This window comes from Oncorhynchus mykiss, chromosome 4 (genome assembly GCF_013265735.2).
Source record: "Oncorhynchus mykiss isolate Arlee chromosome 4, USDA_OmykA_1.1, whole genome shotgun sequence".
NCBI classification, from domain to species: Eukaryota; Metazoa; Chordata; class Actinopteri; order Salmoniformes; family Salmonidae; genus Oncorhynchus; species Oncorhynchus mykiss.
This window is the reverse complement of record NC_048568.1, coordinates 14,768,726-14,795,000: the sequence shown is the minus strand read 5'-3', so window position 1 is coordinate 14,795,000 and position 26,275 is coordinate 14,768,726. Positions and strand designations below refer to the sequence as shown.

General features: G+C 41.5%; 1 protein-coding gene across 2 annotated transcripts in view; it reads right to left on the bottom strand.

The window, feature by feature from the left end:
- The window catches only part of cdk19 (cyclin-dependent kinase 19), a 62,839-nt gene extending 37,022 nt beyond the window's left edge, over nt 1–25,817 (bottom strand). The window contains exons 1-3 of one of the 2 annotated variants that reach the window (XM_036975691.1): nt 25,543–25,667; nt 19,298–19,388; nt 15,257–15,332 (exon numbers count right to left, since the gene is read on the bottom strand). In XM_036975691.1, the coding sequence (XP_036831586.1) occupies nt 15,257–15,332; nt 19,298–19,329 (108 nt within the window). In that variant the 5' untranslated portion in view covers nt 19,330–19,388; nt 25,543–25,667. Of the gene's footprint in view, nt 1–15,256; nt 15,333–19,297; nt 19,389–25,542 lie in introns of both variants that reach the window. The other variant, XM_021600289.2, reaches the window with a different exon arrangement.
- Between the last annotated feature and the right edge of the window lie 458 nt (nt 25,818–26,275).

Genomic DNA, 26,275 nt, shown 5'->3' with positions numbered 1-26,275 from the left:
GGTTTGTACCTCTTTTTAGTTTCCATACTGATGCAATTCGCACGTGCAAATACTTGCACAGTATGGCTGAGCCTCTGGTTGCACACTTCCAGCTTGTTGCGAGGAAACGTGCTTCGGTCAACTAAATTCGGTTACATTTGGCTATTGTTTACATATTGTGCATCACGTGCAATGAATCAAGAGATTGAAAATATAAGCGACAGACCATACCAGTGCCACAAAAAGTCAGGTAAACAACACTTTCCCGTGGATACCCTCTCTACCTCCTGCTGCTGCTAAAATGACCAACCGCACGGACAACCGGTAAAGTCACCTCAAACATCATTTCATTCAACATTCTGGCTTGTAGAGACCTATTGAGTATTTTCCCCAGCAACATCATTCAGACTGATAGCCATGGAGTAACCATGGTAACAGTCTGATGTTTGGGCAAGGGCACGGACGGCTATAATTTCAGAGTGTCCACCCGACACGGACAGAGAGGGTTACAGCCAGGTGGGGGTAGCTCTCCGCATTGACCTTGTGCTATATCATGCACACACCAAAGCACACACAGTCTCCCCCTCGGTTCTACCCGCAAGGCGGGCTAGTACTACAGTAGTAAGCTTAAAAAAGTGACGAGGGGGGTGAACAGTGAACACAGAGCAGGGGGAATAATGCTGTGATTGTATGCAGCATGTTTGATTTGGCTTTTGGATGGGGGAAATGAGGAAGAGGGTTATTGAGGTTTGTGTTTAAATCACAGCCTAATCCCTGGGTTATCACATGGCATTGTGCTAATGAGCCCTGGGTTTAGAGGCAGACTACAGGCAGAACCCCGGCTCTGTGACGCTGGCCACGCTGACTGGACTCAGAGCCACAAGGACTAGCCACCCACACAAGACTAATGCTGGTTTGTAGGTCTGGCACAGTTATTGTATAACCGCGTAACAGACGGTTATGGATGAAGACCGTAATGAAAATAAAATAACCCACCTTCTGTCAATGAACAGCTGACTCAAGACGGGGCAGACATTCGTGACATTGAATCTGTTTCTGCGGTAACATGGACTCTTAACTACTTGATGAAACATTGTTGCTCCTTGCTGAAACAAGCAGCAGCACACATAGAATGAATAGAACGTGCTTGGACCCTCTAACCCTGGAAATTTGACTGGTAAACTCATGGGTACAATCTCAATTGCTGTCTGGTATTGGGATGCAATAGTTTGAACATAAGATTCAACAACTGAGACATAAACTGAACAAGTTCGACAGATGTGAATAACAGAAATGGAATAATGTGTCCCTGAACAAATGGGGGGGGGGGGTCAAAAGTGACAGTCAGTATCTGGTGTGGCCACCAGCTGCATTAAGTACTGCAGTACATCTCATCATGGACTGCACCAGATTTGCCAGTTCTTGCTGTGAGATGTTACCCCACTCTTCCACCAAGGCACCTGCAAGTTCCCGGACATTTCTAGGGGCAATGGCCCTAGCCCTCACCCTCCGATCCAACAGGTCCCAGACGTGCTCAATGGGACTGAGATCCGGGCTATTCGCTGGCCATGGCAGAACACTGACATTCCTGTCTTGCAGGAAATCAGCCATACTGCTAGTCCTGTGCGTGGTGGCATTGTCATGCTGGAGGATCTCGTCAGGATGAGCCTGCAGGAAGGGTACCACACGAGGGAGGAGGATGTCTTCCCTGTAACGCACAGCGTTGAGATTGCCTGCAATGACAACAAGCTCAGTCTGATGATGCTGTGACACACCGCCCCAGACCATGACGGACCCTTCACCTCCAAAATCGATCCCGCTCCAGATTACAGGCTCCGGTGCAACGCTCATTCCTTCGACGATAAACGCGAATCCGACCATCACCCCTGGTGAGAAAAAAGACCGACTCGTCAGTGAGGAGCACTTTTTGCCAGCCCTGTCTGGTCCAGCGATGGTGGATTTGTGCCCATAGGCGACATTGTTGCCGGTGATGTCTGGTGAGGACTTGCCTTACATCATGCCTACAAGCCCTCATTCCAGCCTCTCTCAGCCTATTGCAGACAGTCTGAACACTGATGAAGGGATTGTGCGTTCCTGGTGTAACTCGGGCAGTTGTTGTTGCCTTCCTGTACCTCTCCTGCAGTTGTAATTTTCGGATGTACCGATCCTGTGCAGGTGTTGTTACATGTGGTCTGCCACTGCGAGGACGATCAGCTGTCTGTCCTGTCTCCCTGTAGCGATGTCTTAGGCATCTCACAGTACAGACATTGCAATGTATTGCCCTGGCCACATCTGCAGTCCTCATACCTCCTTGCAGCATGCCTAAGGCACGTTCACACAGATGAGCAGGGACACTGGGCATCTTTATTTTTGTGTTTTTCAGAGTCAGTAGAAAGGCCTCTTTAGTGTCCTAACTTCTCATAACTGTGACCTTAATTGCCTACAGTCTGTAAGCTTTTAGCGTCTTAACGACCGTTCCACAGGTGCATGTTCATTATTTATTTATGTTTCATTGAACAAAGCACGGGAAACAGTGTTTAAACCATTTACAATGAAGATCTGTGAAGTTATATGTATTTTTACAAATTATCTTTGAAAGACAGGGTCCTGAAAAAGGGACGTTTCTTTTTTTGCTGCGTTTATGTTCATTCAGATGATGTTAACTGCTGTGGCTTATGCAATAGAATGTATTTTATGTAATGTCAGTTGGGTTGAATCAACAAACCACAGCACATATTGATGGGTAAACTACCTGCTTTTACTTCCTGGGGGACCACCATTCTATTCGTTCTATTTTTATGGCAGCATTTTGAAGGTTATTACACCACATTACCAAAAAATATGTTAACACCTGCTATTCAAACATCTCATTCCAAAATCATAGGCATTAATATGGAGTTGGTGCCCCCCTTTTCTGCTGTAACAGCCTTCACTCTTCTGGGATGGCTTTCCACTCGATGTTGGAACATTGCTGAGGGGACTCGCTACCATTCAGCTACAAGAGCCGTAGTGAGTTCGGGCACTGATGTTGGGCAATTGGGCCTGGCTCGCAGTCAGCATTCCAATTCATCCCAAAGATGTTTGATAGGGTTGAGGTCAGGGCTTTGTGCAGGCCAGTCAAGTTCCAGTCTTCCACACCGATCTCGACAAACCATTTCTGTATGGACCTCGCTTTGTGCACGGAAGCATTTTCATGCTGAAAAAGGAAAGGGCCTTCGCCAAACTGTTGCCACAAAGTTGGAAGCACAGAATCGTCTAGAATGTCATAGTATGCTGTAGCGTTAAGATTTCCCTTCACTGGAACTAAGGGGCCTGGCCTGAACCATGAAAAACCACCCCAGTCCATTATTCCTCCTCCACCAATCTTTACAGTTGGCACCATAGTAGCGTTCTCCTGGCATCTGCCAAAACCAGATTTGTCTGTCGGACTGCCAGATGGTGAAGCGTGATTCATCACTCCAGAGAACATGTTTCCACTGCTCCAGAGTCCAACGGCAGCAAGCTTACACCACTCCAGCCGACGCTTCACATTGCGCATGTTGATCTTACGCCTCGCTCACACCGACAGTGTCATTGCATTTTGGTACACCAGAAGTACATTCCTTTCCAATAAAAAGCTGTGTTTGCCATGCAGCATTGCGATGTAGAGGCAAATGCAGTGTGTTCTGTGTGGTGCATAAGTTATTCTTGAACGTATGGATCAAACTGTATGCGTCGCGTCGACAGCTTGACAGAAATGATAGCAGAAGGTGAATGTTAAACTTTCGTTGCGTACATATTCAAAGGATGCAGCGTACCATTTTACGCAACAACGCTGTCGGTGTGATCGAGGTGTTAGTAGGTGTTAGTAGTGAGACTGCTCGGCCATGTTAACCCATTTCATGACGCTCCCGATGAACAGTTCTTGAGCTGACGTTGCTTCCAGAAGCAATTTGGAACTTGGTAGTGAGTGTTGCAACCGAAGACAGACAATATTTACGCTCTATGTACTTCAGCACTCTGCAGTCCCGTTCTGTGAGCTTGTGTTGCCTACCACTTCCCGGCTGAGCCGTTTTTGCTCCTAGACATTTCCACTTAATTACAGCACTTACAGTTGACCGGGGCAGCACTAGCAGGGCAGACATTTGACGAACTGACTTGTTGGAAAGGTGACATCCTATGACCGTGCCACGTTGAATGTCACTGAGCACTTTAGTAAGGCCATTCTACTGCCAATGTTTGTTTATGGAGCTTGCATGGTTGTATGCTTGATTTTATACACCGATCAACAACGGGTGTGTCTGAAATAGCCGAATCCACTCATTTGAAGGCGTGTCCACATACTTTTGAATATACAGTTGAAGTCGGAAGTTTACATACACCTTAGCCAAATACATTTAAATTCAGTTAACAATTCATGACATTTAATCCTGGTACAAATTCCCTGTCTTAGGTCAGTTAGGATCACCACTTTATTTCAAGAATGTGAAATGTCAGAATAATAGTGGAGAGAATTATTTACTTCAGCTTTATTTCTTTCATCACATTCCCAGTGGGTCAGAAGTTTACATACACTCAATTAGTATCTGGTAGCATTGCCTTTAAATTCTTTAACTTGGGTCAAACATTTTGGGTAACCTTCCACAAGCTTCCCACAATAAGGTTGGGTGAATTTTGGCCCATTCCTCCTGACAGAGCTGGTGGAACTGAGTCAGTTTGTAGACCTCCTTGCTCGCACACGTTTTTTCAGTTCTGCCCACACATTTTCTATGGGATTGAGGTCAGGACTTTTTGATGGCCACTCCAATACCTTGACTTTGTTGTCCCTAAGCCATTTTGCCACAACTTTGGAAGTATGCTTGGGGTCATTGTCCATTTTGAAGATTCATTTGCGACCAAGCTTTAACTTCCTGACCGATGTCTTGAGATATTGCTTAAATATATCAACATAATTTTAAAGTGCACCAGTCCCTCCTGCAGCAAAGCACTCCCACAACATGATGCTGCCACCCCCGTGCTGCACTATTGGGAAGGTGTTCTTTGGCTTGCAAGCATCCCCCCTTTTCCTGCTAACATAACGATGGTCATTATGGCCAAACAGTTCTATTTGTGTTTCATCAGACCAGAGGCCATTTCTCCAAAAAGTACGATCTTTGTCTCCATGTGCAGTTGTATTTTGTTTTTATGGCGGTTTTGGAGCAGTGGCTTCTTCCTTGCTGAGCTGCCTTTCAGGTTATGTCAATATAGGACTTGTTTTACTGTGGATATAGATACTTTTGTACCCGTTTCCTCCAGCATCTTCACAGGGTCCTTTGCTGTTGTTCTGGGATTGATTCTCACTTTTCGCACCAAAGTACGTTAATCTCTAGGAGACAGAACGCATCTCCTTCCTGAGCGGTATGATGGCTGCGTGATCCCATGGTGTTTATACTTGCGTACTATTGTTTGTACAGATGAACGTGGTACCTTCAGGCATTTGGAAATTGCTCCCAAGGATGAACCAGACTTGTGGAGGTCTACAAAGAGGCACTGAGTTTAAAGGTAGGCCTTGAAATACATCCACAGGTTCACCTCCAATTGACTCAAATTATGTCAATTAGCCTATCAGAAGCTTCTAAAGCCATGACATAATTTTCTGGAATTGTCCAAGCTGTTTAAAGGCAGAGTCAACTTAATGTATGTAAACTTCTGACCCACTGGAATTGTGATACAGTGAATTATAAGTGAAATAATCTGTCTGTAAACAATTGTTAGAAAAATGACTTGTGTCAAGCACAAAGGAGATTTCCTAATCAACTTGCCAAAACTATAGTTTGTTAACAAGAAATTTGTGGAGTGGTTGAAAAACAAGTTTTAATGACTCCAACCTAAGTGTATGTAAGCTTCCGACTTCAACTGTATAGTGTATGGTGACCGCTTCATTTGGCTGGCCGATAATCGTCATTCAAAATTCCATGACCGTCACACATCTGGTTTCTCATCAGTGGAGGCTGCTGAGGGGAGGACGACTCATAATAATACCTGTAATGGAGTCAATGGAATGGTATCAAATATATGGTTTCTGGGTGGTTGATACGATTCCATTGACTCCATTCCAGCCATTACTATCAGCCGTCCTCTCCTCAGCAGCCTCCACTGTTTCTCATAGTACAGCGTTCAACAGTATGCACTGTTTATAATCATCTAAACTAATAAAACAGTGATCCTGTGCAGTCACTTGACTATGAAATGTCTAAAAGTTAATTTTGTTATGATAAAGAGCAAACAGTATCTGGTATAACAACACATTGTATTTATCCTGGGGAATTCCAGAATATGCATATAGTACAGTAGGATAACAGTGCTGGTTTTTCATTTTAACATTTCAGGTTAATACTCAATCCCCTTTGACACAGACTCAATAAGCTTATTGCAGTGAGTCCATCACAGGGGATTGGACCTTTGTAGAATCACTCCAATCTGAAGTGAATTTGAGAACACAGAACAAGAGTAAAGCGAGGATAGTGCAACAACAACGTGCTGTAACCAGGAGGACAGCCTCTGTCAATGTTCATGTTCCTTGACAGGGGGCATCGCCTTAGTGAAACCTCACTGCCGTAATCAGATGCCCGTAATCCACTCTCTCTCTCTTCGGGTCACAGGAAGAAAATGGCAGCTATCCCAGGGGACATTTTACTGCGCGGAGTATAGAAAAAGTCTGACTGGGTCAAGATGAGGTCATATCAACATTGGGGTCTGAAATTATTGACACCCTTGATAAAGATGAGCAATATTTAATGACTGTATAAAATAAAATAATTTAAATTGTGAGTTATATTTTATGCCAAAAAAATAAGGTAATAGTATTATTTTATACTAATAGAATTGCTCAGAGAAAGATATTTGTTCAGCAAGTAATACATTTTTTTTCTCTCAAAAAGGTAGGGGTCCAAATTATTGACACCCCTAAAGATTCTTATAATTATAGTAGTCAAAAGTTTAGTATTTGGTTCCATATTCCTAGCAGGCAATGACTACATGAAGGTTGTACCTTTACAAACTTGTTGGATGCATTTGCTGATAATTTTGGTTGTGTTTCAGATTATTTTGTGCCCAATATAAATGAATAGTAAATTATGTGGATATTATTTATGTGGATAAATAATATACAATATAGCTCAGTATTTGAATTATTTATTCTATAACTATTGCTCATATTCATCAATAATTTCATACCCCATGGTACATGGGGCAATGCTAGCAGCTAGCAGATACACAGACTTCCACATAACTACCTCTAACTTCCTTCCTTACTGGACACAGAGACATAAAAACGGTATCCACATGTTAATCGGAACCCTGGTGAAGTAGATAAGGCACTTCATAGCCCAAATCCCGAAGTATCCCTTTAAGGTAGTACCTCAACATGCTCAGGTACATGGGGCAGTCAGGGCACGAGATGTCTCGTGGTCTGAGTTGTTGCCATCTTTGTTCGGATTTGTGTCCCTGATTTTCTGCTACACATAGCGTGGCAATTAACATGAAAAGGTCACGATTTATGCACTATCAATCTGCTCGATCCATAAAATAGACACGTCTTGTGTCATCAATCTTTTGTGACCGTGCTGTAAATCCCAATATTGTACACATTTCCTGCTTCAAACCTTTCCTGTTTATCTGTCGAAATCAGTAACAATAACAGGAAAGAAAATACAAATTGAGTACAAGAAAAATTTATTTAAAACAATGTAGCCTCACCAGAACCCTCATAGTGAATGTGTGGCAAGAACAAGACCTTGGTCTGTTCTGGGAAAAATGTGTCTTTTTTTTTTTTTTTACAGGGAAAGCTCTGGCTAGATTTGGGTCAAACGTTAGCACAGCCTCTGTGGCCAGGACAGCCAATACACCTTTAAAAAGAGGGCACATAAGACCTGGATCCACGAGGTCTTTGGCTTTCAGGCCACTAACCACCCCTGGCCCTTATAAACTGTAAATAACACCACATATCATTTGGACAGTTAAATAGCTAACAATTCAGTTTATTTCTAGGGACATTTAAGCTTAGGCAGTCATTAGCACATGATACATTGTCACATTTACAGTACTAGTCAAAAGTGTAGACATACCTACTCATTCAAGGTTTTTTCATTATTTTTACTATTTTCTACATTGTAGAATAATAGTGAAGACATCAACACTATGAAATAACACACAAGGAAGCACCTACTGTAGTAACCCCCCAAAAAGTGTTAAACAAATCAAAATATATTTTATATTTCACATTCTGCAAATAGCCACCATTTGCCTTGATGATAGCTTTGCACACTCTTGGCATTCTCTCAACCAGCTTCATGTGGAATGCTTGAAATTATATTATTAATCCACATAAATGTAGAAGTGTTTATAAAAATACTATATTCTCATTTTCAACAAAGGTGACTCCGAAATGACACAATACATTATTTGGAATGAGTAGGTGTGTCCAAACTTGACTGGTACTGTACAAGGGTTTAGATCAATGTGGGTTTTGTATTACACTCAATGATCAAGAGTCAAAACAAGTCACTAATGTGACTGGGTGCAAAGGGGGATAAGAGAGTGAGAGGAACCACAAGAAAACAGCGTTTCCTTGAGTTGGGTTGGGTCTTAAATGACATCCTATATAGTGCTCTCATTTTTAACCAGAGCCAATATGGGCCCTAATAAAAAGAAGCGCACTACATAAGGGATAGGGTGCTATTTGTGGACGTATCCGAGGACTAACTAACTCGCTGGCTTCCCTCACGCGGCTACAGTGCACTGGGTCGATAAATCCAGGAGGCATGCTGCTGTGTGTTTGGGACAGAGAACCATTACGCCAAGCTTTTCCCCTGAGACTGAACAAAGTGAAGGCAAGGCAAGCATTCCGCTCTCTCTGCTCGTGCCGCCCCGCCAGCCATTTGCTCTTGTTATTCCATGTCGCCCAGAACCTGCTGACTCTGCTGGGTCATTGAGTAACCATGGTGTCTGTCTGTGGCTCTGGGGAAGATTAGCGTAGCTACTAGCAGCATATTCTTGAACAGAACGGATACCCACACGCAGGTTCTCTTAGATTAGCGTAGCTACTAGCAGCATATTCTTGAACAGAACGGATACCCACACGCAGGTTCTCTTAGGTACGTAATATAACTCCCCTGAAGAACCCATCTCACATCTCAGATGCACAGATCAATTCAATTTAAAATGGCCATTGGTTTTATATCATCATTAAGCTAGCTTCTACCTCTATTTTCCTTTTTTAACTTCATATGAAACAAAATTCCAATCATACAACCGTCTCCCCTATCGAGCTACTGTACTAAAAAAAGACCTTCCTCGGCATGGACACACTGTCACTGACTCTCATTTCATCCATGGAAACCAAGTGAGAGAGCCCGTTAACCCCCTCCCTAAGCAAACACAACCAAAATATGGTCATGTTTGCACAGTGATTAGAATGGTGGGAGAGAATAGCTGACTGGGTCTGGCTGACGGAGTGAAGAGCAGAACTACTCTGAGATCGAGCCAAAGCAGGTCCCAGAGGGAATCCATGATCATAGGATTCACAGGAAAATTCAGTATCAGGTGTCTTGTGTCGAGGGACCCATTATCCCTGTCCCCTAGTAAACCTGATTGCCAATGTTTCCTGTGGTGTGGTTTTGCGTGGCGTAGTGTTAAGACGTAATGTGTAGCTTAGCCAATGTGTCGCCCTTCCCAATGTGGGCTTATCTGATGAAAGATCCCCTGAGAGTGCCTTTTAAAAAACTTTTTTACAACATAAAAAAACTCACTCACTCCCTCATTTCCCTCTGGCCCTCCCTCTTGTTTTCGTGAAACAAAGTACATATTGTGCAAATCACTGTTGTCATTGTTTCGTCTGAAGGACATTTACCCTGGTCCCCTTTTATTGTATTAAAACAAAAGCCGTTTTCTGATATAAAACTAAAGAGAAAAAAATGGGACTTGCTTCAGGGGAAACGCTGCATTTCAAACAATGTTTCAACCCTTGAGGTGGGTCAATCTAAATTGGACCAACAACAGACCCACACCTGTTAGTTTAGAAATAGACTCTCGAAGTAGAATGGGTGAAATGGATGCCAGAATTGCACAATAACAGGGTTTTTAATTGGGTTTGCAGTGCCAATACACTGCTCAGATTTTCTGCATGAGTCATGGACCGAAAAAGCCTTTGGACAACAAGTGAGAAGTACTGGCAGACCTCAGGCCACACCATAAGCGGCAATAGCCCACTTATGAGAAGTACTGGCAGACCTCAGGCCACACCATAAGCGGAAATAGCCCACTTATGAGAAGTACTGGCAGACCTCAGGCCACACCATAAGCGGCAATAGCCCACTTATGAGAAGTACTGGCAGACCTCAGGCCACACCATAAGCGGCAATAGCCCACTTATGAGAAGTACTGGCAGACCTCAGGCCACACCATAAGCAGCAATAGTCCACTTATGAGAAGTACTGGCAGACCTCAGGCCACACCATAAGCGGCAATAGCCCACTTATGAGAAGTACTGGCAGACCTCAGGCCACACCATAAGCGGCAATAGCCCACTTATGAGAAGTAAGCCTACCACCAAACCACTAGGTCTATTGACCACCGACTGAGTTTGAGAGAAAACGGAGAATGACACATCGAAAAGATATGTTTAATACAATGCTACCGCTGTATCTAGTAAAAGTCGACAGAGAAAAAGTGATTGAGAAACCCCATCAACCACAGACATGGATAAACCCACTGACTGACCAGAGTGAAAGCGAGCAGGACTCTTTCTCTAGGAAGGCTCACACACACGGAGGCCTTTATTTAGTACAGGCCTCCAAAGGTCAGTTCACATCCTGAGGACTTACCCAGTATCATCTAAAGATAGTCTCCTGTGTAACAGGGGTTTAAGGGGTGAGAGAGGTTCAACTTGAATCCCCACTGACTGGTCTATAGTACATTATGCAACCAGCTGCTTTAAGCTCTGTTTCAACAACCAGCTCAGTGGCAGTGCACAGTGCAGTGGTTACATGTGGATCCTTTGACGCAGATGAGTTACAAGACCTTGCTTAATTCAATACAATTAATAGGTCTACACATCAACATACACTGAGTGCACAAAACATTAGCTCTTTCCATGACATAGACTGACCAGGTGAATGTTATGATCCCCTATTGATGTCACCTGTTAAATCCACTTCAAAATCAGTGTAGATTAAGGGGAGGAGACAGGCGAAAGAAGGATATTTAAGCCTCCAGACAAATGAGACATGGATTGTGTATGTGTGCCATTCAGAAGGTGAATTGGCAAGACAAAAGATTTAAGTGCCTTTGAACGGGGTATGGTAGTAGGTGCCAGGCGCTCTGGTTTGGGAGTGTCAAGAACTGCAACGCTGCTGGGTCTTTCATGCTCAACAGTTTCCCATGTGTATCAAGAATGGTCCACCACCCAAAGGACATCCAGTCATCTGGTTTCATGAGGAAACATTACCCATTACATTATGCAAAAGCTTGAATTAATTAATTAATTCATTCCAATGATTGCGCAATTTCAAAAAGTACTGTACATTCGCTTCTGAAAATGTATTACACATAATGATTTTTCCACAACTTCTGAAGGGACATACCAACATGGAAAAAGCAAAAAAGATCCTCAAGCCATTTGAATGCACAAAACCAATAACACATGGCAGCAAAACCTCCCTCAGTCAGTTGTGAGTGTGGCATACCAAACATTAAACTCTAGCACAGTTTGCACAACAAAATGGGGGGTTGCAGTGGTGGTGACACAACGAGTCCATTGTTCTGTTGAAGCAAAGTTGGTCTGAGAGACTTTGAGCAAAATCCCCATTTCTGGTGGCTCTTAATTTCAGCAGGCGCCCCTCGGGGTGTTATGTGATGTGATGATGGGAGCCTACTGTTGGACTGCTCATCTAATAATAATAATACTAATTTGGTGGGTGCTTTTATTTGTCCTATTTCCCACTTGTACAAGATGTTTTCAGTGTATTTTGAATACTTACAGACCATGCGATTAATCACAATGAAAAACGTGCACTAACATTTTAGAACTGATTAACTCTCATTGCGCTAATTTGAACATAGTGCTTTTTTAAATACAAATAAATGCTCCCATGCATTTGAACCCAGGTCTGTTTGGTATTTGAAATCATGTATTTGGAATACTTTCAAATAGGCCTACTTCCAATAGAAGCAGTTGATTCGGGGTATGAATACAAAGAAAGTAAGTATTTAATGAAAATATGTTTTTAAATGACAAACAGGCTTGTATTTGAACTCAGGTCTGCAGCTTTCCTCCTGAGGGTGTCCACAGGGTCTGGGTCAATCCCATAGCACTACCAAAAAGAAAAGGTAACAGATTGAAATTCATGAATTGAACTAACTATGGGCAATTTTCCAGGGACATGTTTGCATTTCAACAGCATCACAAGTTATAGTCGTCATGAGGGCAAGCCAGCCAGTGGTGACACAGGGCTGACTAATCCATCAGTTTATAGTACAATGAATAAGCATCAGAGATCACACGAAGGAAAAATTGCACACTGGCCAGAACTCTGTGCCATCTGACAATTCAGTCTCCTGTAGCACAAACTAGAGGACGGCGCCAGGAGAGAGAGAGAAGCAGAGCAGTAATACAGTCAGAGCAGTAACCTGACACCGACTAACAGTGTGCAGCTACACACGGTCATAGGCCAGGATGATAGGATACACTGTGGAAAGAAACTGGGAGAGGGGTGCTATGCAAACAGAACAGGCTAAACACGCTAGCTAGATTCCCAATACTGGGCCAGATCACCAACAAAACACACCAATATTTACTTTAATTCAGAACAATTTTAGTAACATTCCTTGCCAGAATTTCCATCTGATGGTTCAAAAAACAAAGCAATGCTGCCATAGTAGAATTTGAGCTTTTTTTTAATGAAAGTTTCATGTTCTGTTATAATTATCATAGATATTCTATTCAATTACCTATTTAATTACTATTGTAATTCCTAATTCTATGATCGTTTCCCTGTATAGCTACTTCTGAAAGCAGAGTGGGTGAACCATAGAATGAGGAATTAGAATACTAGAATGGACATGAACCTTCTTATGATGAAAGGTCAGCCATTTTGGTCAGGGAGTTGGTCAACCATAGTTTGCCAGTACTGTGATAAGATTATTTTACACAATGAATTTTATGAATTTATCTGCACTGTATGTTTGTTAGCTAGCTAGCTGGGCAGACAGTTTAAATAATGATTACATTCATTTCACAAATTAATTGGCAACATTACATTCATATCACATGCCTTACTCTTTTATGTTCCTACATAAGTAAAAGCCGGATTGTGCCTCTTCTGCCATTCATTTCAATTAGACTGGTTTGGATGTTTTCCTGACAAATATGGCTGCCATTTTCACCCCATTCTAAAACGCTGAGGTTTTATGATCTAGCCCCTATTGTAATTAAACAGGATCTCTATGGGTTTAACACTATGTGGGGCTAAAGTGTTAAGGGTCACCTGGAGAGGATACCATAGGTGTCCCCACTCCTGGGATGGGAATGATGAGTGTTGGATAGTGAGAGTTTGGGCTGAGCAGGAGTAGACAGGTCCAGATGGAGTATCCAGTCATTCAGTCAGTCCCTTTATGCAGTACTGCAGTCAGAGCTGAGGCAGCGGCTTATAGCCAAAATACGCCTGTACCTCTGTTCAATTCTACCGCCAGGCCATCACACTGTTGAACAGCTAACCCTAGCTGGTCTCCCTACACAGACCTGTACCTTTGAGACTATTTTCACGCGAGAGACTATCTGCATTTTAGAGACTATTCACACTGACTCGCCACACATCCAACCCTTACAGACAATCACAAATGCAACCCATAACCACACACACACACAGCAACCCATAACCACTCAAACACACCCCAAGTCAACGCAGCTGCTCTAGTATACACACACTACACTACCCACTGGGCACACACTGGTTAATTCAACATTGTTTCCATTTCATTTCAATGAAATTACGTTGAACCAACCTGGAACTGATGATGAATTGACGTCTGTGCCCAGTGAGTACCCACTATATCTGTAAATGCAACACATTCATTATCTATTGTACATATCAGGCAAATACCATGCATATTACAACTTCTATTCCAAAAATGTTATATTTGATTTGACTCTGATTATTGATACTAACAATGTGTTCAAGACCCCCGCCCCAAAGAACAGTTTTTTCTTTAAGATTAGCCAGCCAAACAATAACGCACACATCCTTTCTACTCTCACGGTTTGCAGCCAACCATCATCCACTGAGTAAACTTGACTGTATTGTGGGTAGAATACACAGTAGGTTTGTCACCACAACAAGTAGTGTAACCATCATACAACATTCTGATATTGTGTGGATCATGTATCACATACCTAGAGAGGTTGGTATGTGGAACTTACATAACATTTCCCAGTCAGCTCCCCTAGCCTGGTACGAACCATCCCGATCTCACGAGCCTACATTCTACTTCGCTACCCAGACACATCACATCCGTGTAGCGAAACAAAATGTAGGGAAAGCGAAGGGAAGATACCTAGTCAGTTGTAAAACTGAATGCGTTCAACTAAAAAACGTCTCTTCCGCACTTCACTCAATGGGGGGGGGGGGTTGCCTTAAAAATCGACAAGCTCACGGAAATCAAGACGGTTGGTACGAGACTACAGCTCCCCTGTGTGTAGCATGTGTTCTTGGACTGCTTCTGCTTTGCACTGGGTTAGAAATAACCTGCAGAGCAAGTGAAAAATGTAAGCGACCGCTGAGTGTAAGAAAAGAGGAGCTGGGTGGACGCCAGCTTCTTCACAAGGGGCACTCGTTTGTGTGTGTTTCTCTCTTTGCACCAAAGGCAAATATTGTATTGTTTATAACACATTGGAGGCCTGAACACTATACAGTAGACGTGTGGGAGCCATAAAATGTGCATATATATATATATATGTATATATATATATCATGTTTACATGGTGATGTCTCTATTCTTTATGCCATTAGGAACACTGCACAACTCTGGCGCTATTACAATCCCAGAAGCACATCAGTACAGGAATACACTCTACAGACAAAGTAGAACAGTTCTTAGGTTTTTACTCTTTAATATAGCACCAGCTAAAGGGTTAAAGTCAAGAAAATGGCACGGTGCAGTGACTACACTTAATATCTTATTGTAGGAGAAAACACAGGAGAAGGGAAAACAACATTGTAGGAGAAAGGACTATACAGCGCCCTTAAGCAATATATTAACTTACAGCAATTTCCCTGCAAGCAGACATCGATATTCCAGTTCCTTCAATTTGCTTCAGTGCATACTCCTTCTCATCGTTCCTGCAGAGAAACAGACAAATAACCACAAAAAAAACAGGACATCACAAACCAGCTTTATTTCTTTGGCAATGTAACACAGGGACAAATCCCTTGTTCTTGAGCATAGATAGATGAATAAAATACTGCATCGGGTATTGAAGGTTGTGTGTTTATGAGCGAGAGTCAGAAAGGACAGGGGATATGGAAATGATGGAGACGGACTGCTAGACGTGTTCTTGCGGAACAGTAGAATCCCTGCCATTAGCAACATCCTCTTGCTGAAGACAGCTATTCCCTCGCCACGGGCGTGCTCTGTTGTTGTTGAGTGAAGCCTCTCATCATTATCTAACCACCCTGCATTTCAACCCCCAATGCAAACACACGCTCTGGCTTCAATCATAGCCTACATACAGAACTCACAGCACACACAGTGCGGAATCAGAATGATCAAAGACAAATAGGATTTTATTTAATAAATGTAGCGTCAGGAAAAATCGGAGGGATTTTTTTCTTGACATTGTATTCTGAGGGTATTCCTATGCCCTTGTAAAAACTTGCTGGTGGTGGGAAAAGGCATTGATGAGATGTGCCTGCCAATGAAGAAATGTGAGACATATTGTGGTATGCACACATACAGCACACTACGATACAGGGGACAATTGATTATCTGAGATAAGCCGTATCCTCGTAGTAGGGGAACATTTGTTAACCCAATATTGGCTTTTCAGAAAATATTATTGAGCCTATTTCAAACGTGTTCGATTGCAGAAAATGGTTTTGGCGAAAAACCTTGGATAATAGAGACCAAATGTTGTACTACAAATCCATAGTGAGTGGATGTGTTTTTTTGTTTTTTTTTAATCAAACATGACATCCCCAACTTGCCTGATGCACAGTAAACAACACTGTAATCATGAACAACACAGTGGACTGTCTAGTCATAGAAAATGCTAATGCAAAAAAAGAATACAAAACATGAGTTTGTAGGATGTGGGGTGCTTTTTATTTTGCTATTTTCCACCACATAATACGAATGGTAAATAAAGGATGCTTCCCTCCCGAAACAGTTCAGATTTTGTGCATATATTACGGTGACATTTTGTGATGTTTTTGTTCGTTTTGGACTTCGGTGAGGGTTTTTTTGACTGTTGGCCACACACGTTTTTCCTCGAGGCTAGCCGACGTTCGGGAGACTAATTCTACCGCCCCTTCGATCGTGATTGGCCAACTGCAGGCTTTCTTCAATAAAGTCTTTGTTGTCATTCAACGAGAGACGACTCGTTTTCATGCACATTTTTTCATTGAGAAATACAGCACCAAACATCTTAGTTACTGTAGGTGTAAAATGGCGCCACCTAAGATCTCCTCGGCAAAAACATCTAAATTAATGACAGATTTCTTGAGTTATCTTAAATTACTTCTGACTATTTTGAGGAAGTGAACTGGCTACAGCATCTCAAATAGGGAAAACAGTACTATTGACACTTTTTTTCTGTTTTTTCAAGCAAAGGTCTTTTGAGTATGCGAGCACGCTCGTTTGGTTCGCTAGCCGCCAGCCGAACTGAAGCATGCTGAAGCCTCACACACAGTCCACAGGCTACCTTTTGACCCCCACAAAAGCCTACATGGCCACTACACTCATCTGGCCACAATCCTGATTCATGTTCCTAAATGCACATATATGCGGATAGAGACAATCCCTCTTCTCTGTTCAAATACCCATACTGTATACTACATACTTAATGAGTATATACTACATATTTTTATTTTATTTAACTAGGCAAGTCAGTTAAGAACAAATTCTTATTTACAAATGACGGCCTAACCTGGCCAAACCAAGACCACGCTGGACCAATTGTGCGCCGCCCAATCACAGCCGGATGTGATGCAGCCTGGATTTGAACCAGGGACTGTGCCTTAGACCGCTGTGCCACTCCGGAGTCCACTATATACTATTAGTTCATTTTAGTATACTGTAAACTAGATATTCCCAAACTGGGGTATGTGCAATGCTGTCAGGGATACGCCAAATATATACATGTTTTTTTTTCACATTTTCAAACAGTCCATTTATATTTTCCACCGGGGCTATACATTTGGGTGAGATTTTTTTCTTGCCTGAGTAGCCTCGTTTCACTGCCAAAAATAAAATTAAACCACCTAGTGTTCAGCAAAATAACAACACAATGTCAAATAATTAACATCCAAAAACATTAACCGTTACTCTCTCGGGGGAATTCCACTAACGGTCTGTATGTAGCCAAACGTAGCTGCTGCTTTTGTTGGTTTCTTTATTGATGGCGCAAAAGCCATGACAGGGAGACAAAGTGGAGTGGTAACGCGCGTGCAAGCAGTTGCTCCCGACGCCACTTGGGTACACTGCAGCATCCACCGAGAGGCTCTGGCTGCCAAGGGAATGCCTGACAGCTTGAAAGACGTTTTGGACACTACAGTGAAAATGGTTAACTTTGTTAAAGCAAGGTCCCTGAACTCTCGTGCATTTTCGGCACTATTCAATGATATGGGCAGCGACCATGTAGGTATTGACACGTGTTTTTGAATTGAGAGACCATCATTTTTCACTTGTCTGACCGATAACATGATGATGAGTTTCTCACATGTCTGGACTATCTGGGTGATGTTTTTTCTCACCTGAATGATCTGAATCTAGGATTACAGGGACTCTCCGCAACTATATTCAATGTGAGGGACAAAATTGAGGCTATGATTAAGAAGTTGGAGCTCTTCTCTGTCTGCATTAACAAGAACAACACACAGGACTTTTCATTATTGTATGCAAATGAACTCAAGCTTATGGACAATGTCAAATGTGATATAGCGAAGCACCTGAGTGAGTTGGGTGCGCAATTCCGCAGGTACTTAACTGAAACGGATGACACAAACAACTGCATTCGTTATCCCTTTCATGCCCTGCCTCCAGTCCACTTCCTGAACAAGAGGGCCTCACTGAAATTGCAACAAGCGGTTCTGTGAAAATTGAATTTAAAATCGGAAGCCACTGCCAGATTTCTGGATTGGGCTGCGCTCAGAGTATCCTGCCTTGGCAAATCACGCTGTTAAGACACTGATGCCCTTTGCAACCACGTACCTATGTGAGAGTGGTTTCTCGGCCATCACTAGCATGAAAACTAAATACAGGCACAGATTGTGTGTGGAAAATGATTTAAGACTGAGACTTTCTCCAATACAACCCAACATTGCAGCGTTATGTGCATCCTTTCAAGCACACCCTTCTCATTAACCTGTGGTGAGTTATTTACAATTTTCGATTAACAAATTAGGTTTTATATGTGAGATGGTTAAATAAAGAGCAAAATTATTATTATTATTATTTGTGCACTGGTCCTATAAGAGCTCTTCGTCACTTCCCACGAGCCAGGTTGTGACAAAAATTCACACTCATTCTTATGTTTAATAAATGTATTGTATCGAGCCCAGGCTCTGTTGCAGCCGGCCGTGACCGGGAGGTCCATGGGGCGACGCACAATTGGCTTAGCGTCGTCCAGGTTAGGGAGGGTTTGGCCGGTAGGGATATCCTTGTCTCATTGCACACTAGCGACTCCTGTGGCGGACCGGGCGCAGAGCATGCTAACCAGGTCGCCAGGTGCACAGTGTTTCCTCCGACACATTGGTGCGGCTGGCTTCCGGGTTGGATGCGCGCTGTGTTAAGAAGCAGTGCGGCTTGGTTGTGTTTCGGAGGACGCATGGCTTTCGACCTTTGTCTCTCCCGAGCCCATACAGGAGTTGTAGCGATGAGACAAGATAGTAACTAGTAACAATTGGATACAACGAAATTGGGGAGAAAAGGGGATAAAATGTTTTCTTTTTTCTATTGTATAGTGTGTGTGTGTGTGGCAGGCCAAACAAGAGTATATATACCTAACAGACAGGGGTACATTTGAGATACTATAAAACTTTTATACAAATGGAAAATGTAAGTATTGCTTTTTTGTTTTTACACTTACTGATAATTTTCAAAATAATATTTCAATTCCATCTTAAAACAACGTGAAGAGGGGTTTGTTCTCCGCCCACTTCATTTTATGGATATAGAATCTGTATGAAAAATAAAGAAAGAACAATGAAAGTTAAATCAGAGTCCATATCATTTGGATCAAAATAAAACAAGAGAGTCTTTCAAATTAACATTAGTAGTTGCTTCTTTTAGAATACAATCTTCTGACATAAGAACACTCCCAATCTGTGTGTGATAAAAGGTCTTTACAGGGTAGATTCTATGAATGAGTTTGTATGATACTTCTTAGACCTTATTAGATTTACAATATTTACCAGATGACAACGAGACTTTGTTCCAGTTCACTTGTCCTTGGGCTGCATTCCAGTATATTCTAGCAGATGCAATAGTAACATCTTGACGGAGTTCTTATATACATGTTATTACATTTAGAGTTAATTCCTTTTAGCAGTATTGAGGCTACAAAATCCTCAAAAGTGGCACTTGGAGTATTGTTATATTCTCCCAAAAGAAGAATAGCACCTTTAGGGACAGCTCAAACAACTATTTGAAACTCCTCAGGAGAAAATGTAACATTGTGTGTTCTCATGAATTCTGGATAATCATATAGTTGTCCATCATCATCCAATAATTGTTTAACCCAGATAACGCTGTTGTCAAACCAGTTCTGGAAAAAAACGACTTGTTTTTGTATTTTAAGTCTTTATTATTCCAGATTGTATATCTATGTGGGGAAAATGGTTTGTACATGAGGTTCCAAGTTAGAAGTACTTGTTTATAAAAGTTAGCACGCTTAATAGGGATCTTTATCCACATCAAAGTTGCATTTGAGTAAGAATTCTAGACCACAAATCTGTTGAAATATTAAATTAGGGATTATATTCCAAATGCAATCCTTATTTCTTAAATAGTTTTGTATCCATTTGATCTTAAAGACTGTAATAGAGGTTTTAAAATCCAGAGCATTCAACCCTCCCTCACTTTGGGTGGTTCATGTTACAGCTTTTCTTAAGTAATTAGGTTTATTCCTCCGTGTGAAGTTAAATAATTTAGTATCAACCATTTTAGTTACTGACAGAGGAACATCCAAGGCAAGGGAGGTATAAACTAATCTGGACAGACCTTCAGATTTGGACAAAAGTACACATCCAGATAAAGAAAGATCTCTTAATAACCAGGAGTTAAATCTCTTTCCAAATGTTTCTACAATAGGAGAGAAATTTAAGTTGGCCCTTTCTTTCTGATCTTTGCTAACTGTAATACCAAGACATGTGATCACATCGTTACATACGGAGTTTAAGTCACATCTTTTCAACACAAATAATTCACATTTCCTAATATTCAGAGATAAACCAGATACATGTGAGAAGGCATTAATACCCTCAACAGCTTTCCTGACTTCATTATGATCTTTCAAAAAAAATATTGGTGTTGTCAGCCAATTGTGAACCTTCTCTCTTTATCTTGTATCTGAGTACTCCTAAAACAATCCTTATTGATATGAAGTGCCATAACTTGTGTGACCTATACAAATAAGAAAGGAGAAATTGGGCATCCTTGTTTAATTCCGTGTCTAATGTCGAATCTCTGTGAAGTTCCATGGATAATTTAACAGAGCCGTTACTATTATTGTAAAGTGTCTTAATTATTGTACACCTTGAAAATATTGACCAAAATCCAAAAATCAAAGAGTTTCAAAAATAAAAAATTATGTTAAACTGTATCAAAGCTATATTCCATAATGTGCTCATTGTAGTCTATCAATTCCAAAACTAGTTGAATATTATTACATATATATGTCAGCTCTTCAAAAAAACAGACTGGGTATCATAAATGATTTGGTCAATACCTTTAAGTCTTTCTGCAAAGATGGATGCAAGTAGCTTTCCATCAATGTTCGTTAATGTGATTGGTCTCCAATTTTCAAACATCATTGGAACTTTGTTTGGTTTAGGCATTACAGAAATGAGGCCTTGTGTCATAGAAACAGGCAGGACCCCTAAATCAATTGCCTCCTTAAAACATTAAATATAAATAAATTCAACAATATCCTCATGAAAATATTTATAGAATGAACTAATAAAAGCCACCATTCCCTGGAGATTTGTTCTCTTTTAACTTGCTGATACATTTGTTTATTTCATTAATATAAATAAATTCATCAAGACTTTTGGAAGTCTTCATCTATTCATTTTGCATAGTTTTTGACTGAGTCTAGAAAGGCAGATATGTCACCAGTAGGACAGACATTACTGGTATAAAAATTACCATAGAATTGTGAAACATATTTTGGAACATCTTTGGAGTTTTAATTTTCTTTGCCATCTATATTAAGCTTATGAATTGAGGTAAATTCAGAATTTCTCTCTAAATTGTATATATTTTGTGGGGTTTTTTCACCTTCCTCTAACCATCTCTTTCTTGATTTTACAAATGCACCTTTTGCTCGCTCTTCATATATATATATATATATATATATATATATATATATATATGAAGAGCGAGCAAAAGGTGCATTTGTAAAATCAAGAAAGAGATGGTTAGATATATGGTCAATTTCTAAAGAAAAAAACCTTTCCTTCTTCATCAAGGTCCTCTATAGAGATTAGAGAAAGTATTTCCTTATCAAGTTTCTCTTCCCTCAATTTTTTAAGTTCAGCTATTTCTTTACCTCTCTTCATGACTGTCTTATTTCATACTTCATTAATTCCCAATATTTCCCATAAGACTTAAATAGTTGGGCTTTCCTCCAATTTTCTTGTATAATATTTTTGGCATCCATCTTGAAATGATCATCTTCCAACAGTCTACTATTGAGTTTCCAATAACTCCGACTCAGTTTATTAACGTCAGAGACATAAAAATGTAAAGATAAGAATATAACTTTAAGATCAGTAAGAATGTATGGTTCAATGGATACCTTGACTACAGTGTTATCTAATGAATTAAATCAACCAGAATTAAATTCTTGACTGTCTGGACATGTCCTTGTTACGCCAAGTGAAGTACTTTTTATCAGCATATTTAGATCTCCAAATATTGAATAATCCAAGACTAAGACATAGTTTAAACTCAGGATTAATAATGCTGGATATCTGTCAATCATTAGATACAGAATTAAAAGATACAGATTTTAAAAAAAGTAATGGATCCACAAATATTAACCACGAAGATTGCCATTTCCACATTGATTATAATGGCGGATCCTGTTTTCTGGAAACAATGCCTGCAGTACCACCGTCAGCCTTCAACTTGAAATCCTCAATGCGAGGGGCCAGTCGTTCTCCCCTGGGCTAGGCCTATAAGTCTGGCTAACACATAACTCGAAATCCTTCTGACATCAGTGTGTCACAGCTCTCCATCGCTGTGAATCACGTAAGTTGCGTCAGCCAGGCCTACTGCACCACCCCTGAAAGCATGCGTCACTGAAAAATCGGCAACAACAACACTGTCTCAGTTTATTGATTAACTAAATAGAAAAGTCCCATTATCTATCAATATTAGTAAGCCTACAAATGACATAAATGAATACACAAAAAACATCAGCTGTTTTTCTCAGGCTACTTGAATGACAGATGACACTACTTGTAAGAAAGAAAAAGCAGAGGGGGGGGGGGGGGGGGGGGGGGGGATTCGCAGGAAATGAGAGGAATGGAACACCAGCATGCAACCGAATTCGGTTACAGTGAATTTCCACATAACATGATAATTCAGGTAGCCACGCGAACTTCGCCCTCATGTGGGTGCTAGCAAGCAGGCTAGGTAGTAAAAGTATCAACAGCCAATCCAGTAGTGAGCTTCAATTGGTCAATAGCGTTGCAATATCGCAGAGTATTTGCATAAAGTTCAGCTTTCCCCAACTTTGGTCCCGCCCTTTTTACGCTCCCTCACCCATACTTGCATCGTCCACATTCCGTGAAAATAAACAAAGCAAAAAAAGAAATGTCCCTTTTTCAGGACCCTGTCTTTCAAAGATAATTTGTAAAAATCCAAATAACTTCACAGATCTTCATTGTGAACAAGCACTGTTTCCCATGTTTGTTCAATTAACCATAAACAATTAATGAACATGCACCTGTGGATCGGTTGTTAAGACACGAACAGCTTACAGACTGTAGGCAATTAAGGTCACAGTTATGAAAACTTAGGACACTAAAGAGAACTTTCTACTGACTCTGAAAAACACCAAAATAAAGATGACCAGGGTCCCTGCTCATCTGAGTGAACGTGTCTTAGGCATGCTGCAAGGAGGCATGAGGACTGCAGATGTCGCCAGGGCAATACATTGAAATGTCCGTACTGTGAGACACCTAAGACAGCGCTACAGGGAGACAGGACAGACAGCTGATCGTCCTTGCAGTGGCAGACCACGTGTAACAACACCTGCACAGGATCGGTACATTCGAACATCACACCTGCGGGACAGGTACAGGATGGCAACAACAACAACTGCCCGAGTTACACCAGGAACGCACAATCCCTCCATCAGTGCTCAGACTGTCTGCAAAAGGCTGAGAGAGGCTGGACTGAGGGCTTGTAGGCCTGTTGTAAGGCAGGTCCTCACCAGACATCACCGGCAACAATGTCGCCCATGGTCACAAACCCACCGTCGCTGGACCAGACAGGACTGGCAAAAAGTGCTCATTACTGACGAATCGCGGTTTTGTCTCACCAGGGGGTGATGGTTGGATTCACGTTTATCGTTAAAGGAATGAGCGATACACCGAGGCCTGTACTCTGGAGCGGGGTCCGTTATGGTCTGGGGCAGTGTGTCACAGCATCATCGGACTGAGCTTGTTGTCATTGCAGGTAATCTCAAAACTGCATTACAGGGAAGACATCCTCATGTTGTACCCTTCCTGCAGGTTCATCCTGACATGACAATGCCACCAGCCATACTGCTCGTTCTGTGCGTGATTTCCTGTAAGACAGGAATGTCAGTGTTCTGCCATGGCCAGTGAAGAGCTCAGTCCCATTGAGCACGTCTGGGACCTGTAGGATCGGAGAGTGAGGGCTAGGGCCATTCCTCCCAGAAATGTCCGGGAACTTGCAGGTGCCTTGGTGGAAGAGCTTGGTGACATCTCACAGAAGAACTGGCAAATCTGGTGCAGTCCATGAGGAGGAGATGCACTGCGGTACTTAATGCAGCTGGTGGCCACACCCGACTGTTACTTTTGTTTTTGACCCCTCCTTTGTTCAGGGACACATTACTCCATTTCTGTTAGTCACATGTCTGTGGAACTTGTTCAGTTTATGTCTCAGTTGTTGAATCTTATGTTCATACAAATATTTACACATGTTAAGTTTGCTGAAAATAAATCAGATAGACATATAGGATCTCATCACATTGATCAATCAATACTGGAGGTGATATACTGGATTACCTCCAGTATTGATTGATCAGTGCAGATGAGTTCCTATGTCCTATATGCATATCTGATTGGGCTAATAGGCCTAATGGTCCAGTATAGGCTAATGATAGTGTTATATAGTGATCTACTCCCCCTCAAAACCAAAATAGCATAGCCTACATTTCCACTTTCCCTCCAATCTGGAGAGAAGTCTATGCTCCAGGCATATCTTGAGATTGGTTCCCAAATGAGAATCAAAGACAGCAATCACTTGCTTGTGCAGGAAAAAAACAATTTCAACGTATTTTAAAATGATCCCACAGAAATGTTGGCGCCTTTGCAAAGTAAATGGTCAATAAGGAACAGCAACAGCAAACACTTACAAAATGATTAATTGTGTGATATGAGTATTTTATCCATATTAGAAAACCATAATAATAAAGTATTTGCCAAAAATGTATAATCTAATCATTGCTGTGACACTTGTTTTATTTGCATTCCAGCATCAAGTTCGAGTTCGACTGTGTCAGTGCTCTTGAGAGATCTTGGCAATAATATGATGATTATTTTAAGCAGCAAAAACTTAGCCACATTGACCAAGATCATAGCTTACACGATTCTACTGGCGAAATTAGGCTTATATAAATAACTAATGTTGAAAGTAGTCTGGGTTACCATGACCAGGGTGTCAAATAATAAACATCATCACTGTGTTGTTTTGGGGGAGGACCGTTGCGAGTGAGTGCGTACATGAAAACAAAAACAGACACTGGCAGAGCTCAGGGAGGTTCAAATGTAGTCTCTGCCCAACGTGCAGAGAGATATAGTCTTCATACGGCATTCTGCAATCAGTTTGAGTAAACAATAACGTTCAGAATCTTACCCGTCTTTGCGCTTAGCTTTATAAACGTGCCCGTATGTGCCTCGACCCACTTTGCAACCTTCATATTCGAACAGATCTTCTACCTTCTCTCGTTCGGCCGCGAGCTTTGTTTTGAAGTCGTAATCCATTTTAACCCATAAATATTTCTTAAATTACAATAATATAAAATATTAATTATTACATGCATTAATTAAATAATCTTGTCGTTTTATTCCCCCACCATTTCCTTGTTTGGGATTTTGGTCTACTCCGTTTAATGTTCACTGGCTCGTTGACGTTTCTAATTGGCACGCAAGGCTTTCTGGGGAAGGTAGTTTACAAAAACGTCAGTTTGAGTTATCAACATAGAAGTAAAAGGTTCGTGAAACTACATTCCGCATTTTGCGTGAGAGTTTTTATTGAACCTTTATTTTACTAGGCAAGTCTGTTAAGAACAAATTCTTATTTTACAATGACGACCAAACACTCCCCTTACCCGGACGACACTGGGCCAATTGTGCGCCGCCCTATGGGATTCCCAACCACGGCCGGTTGTGATATAGCCCAGGATGGAACCAGGGTCTGTAGTGACGCCTCGAGCACTGAGATGTAGTGCCTTAGACCGCTGCGCCACACGGGAGACTTAAAGGGCAGTTTCTGCACTTGCATACTCATGATCAGTAAAAAAAAAAAAAAAAATGGGGGAGATCAGTTGCAACATTTCATGTGTTATATACTACTCAAATTAACAAAT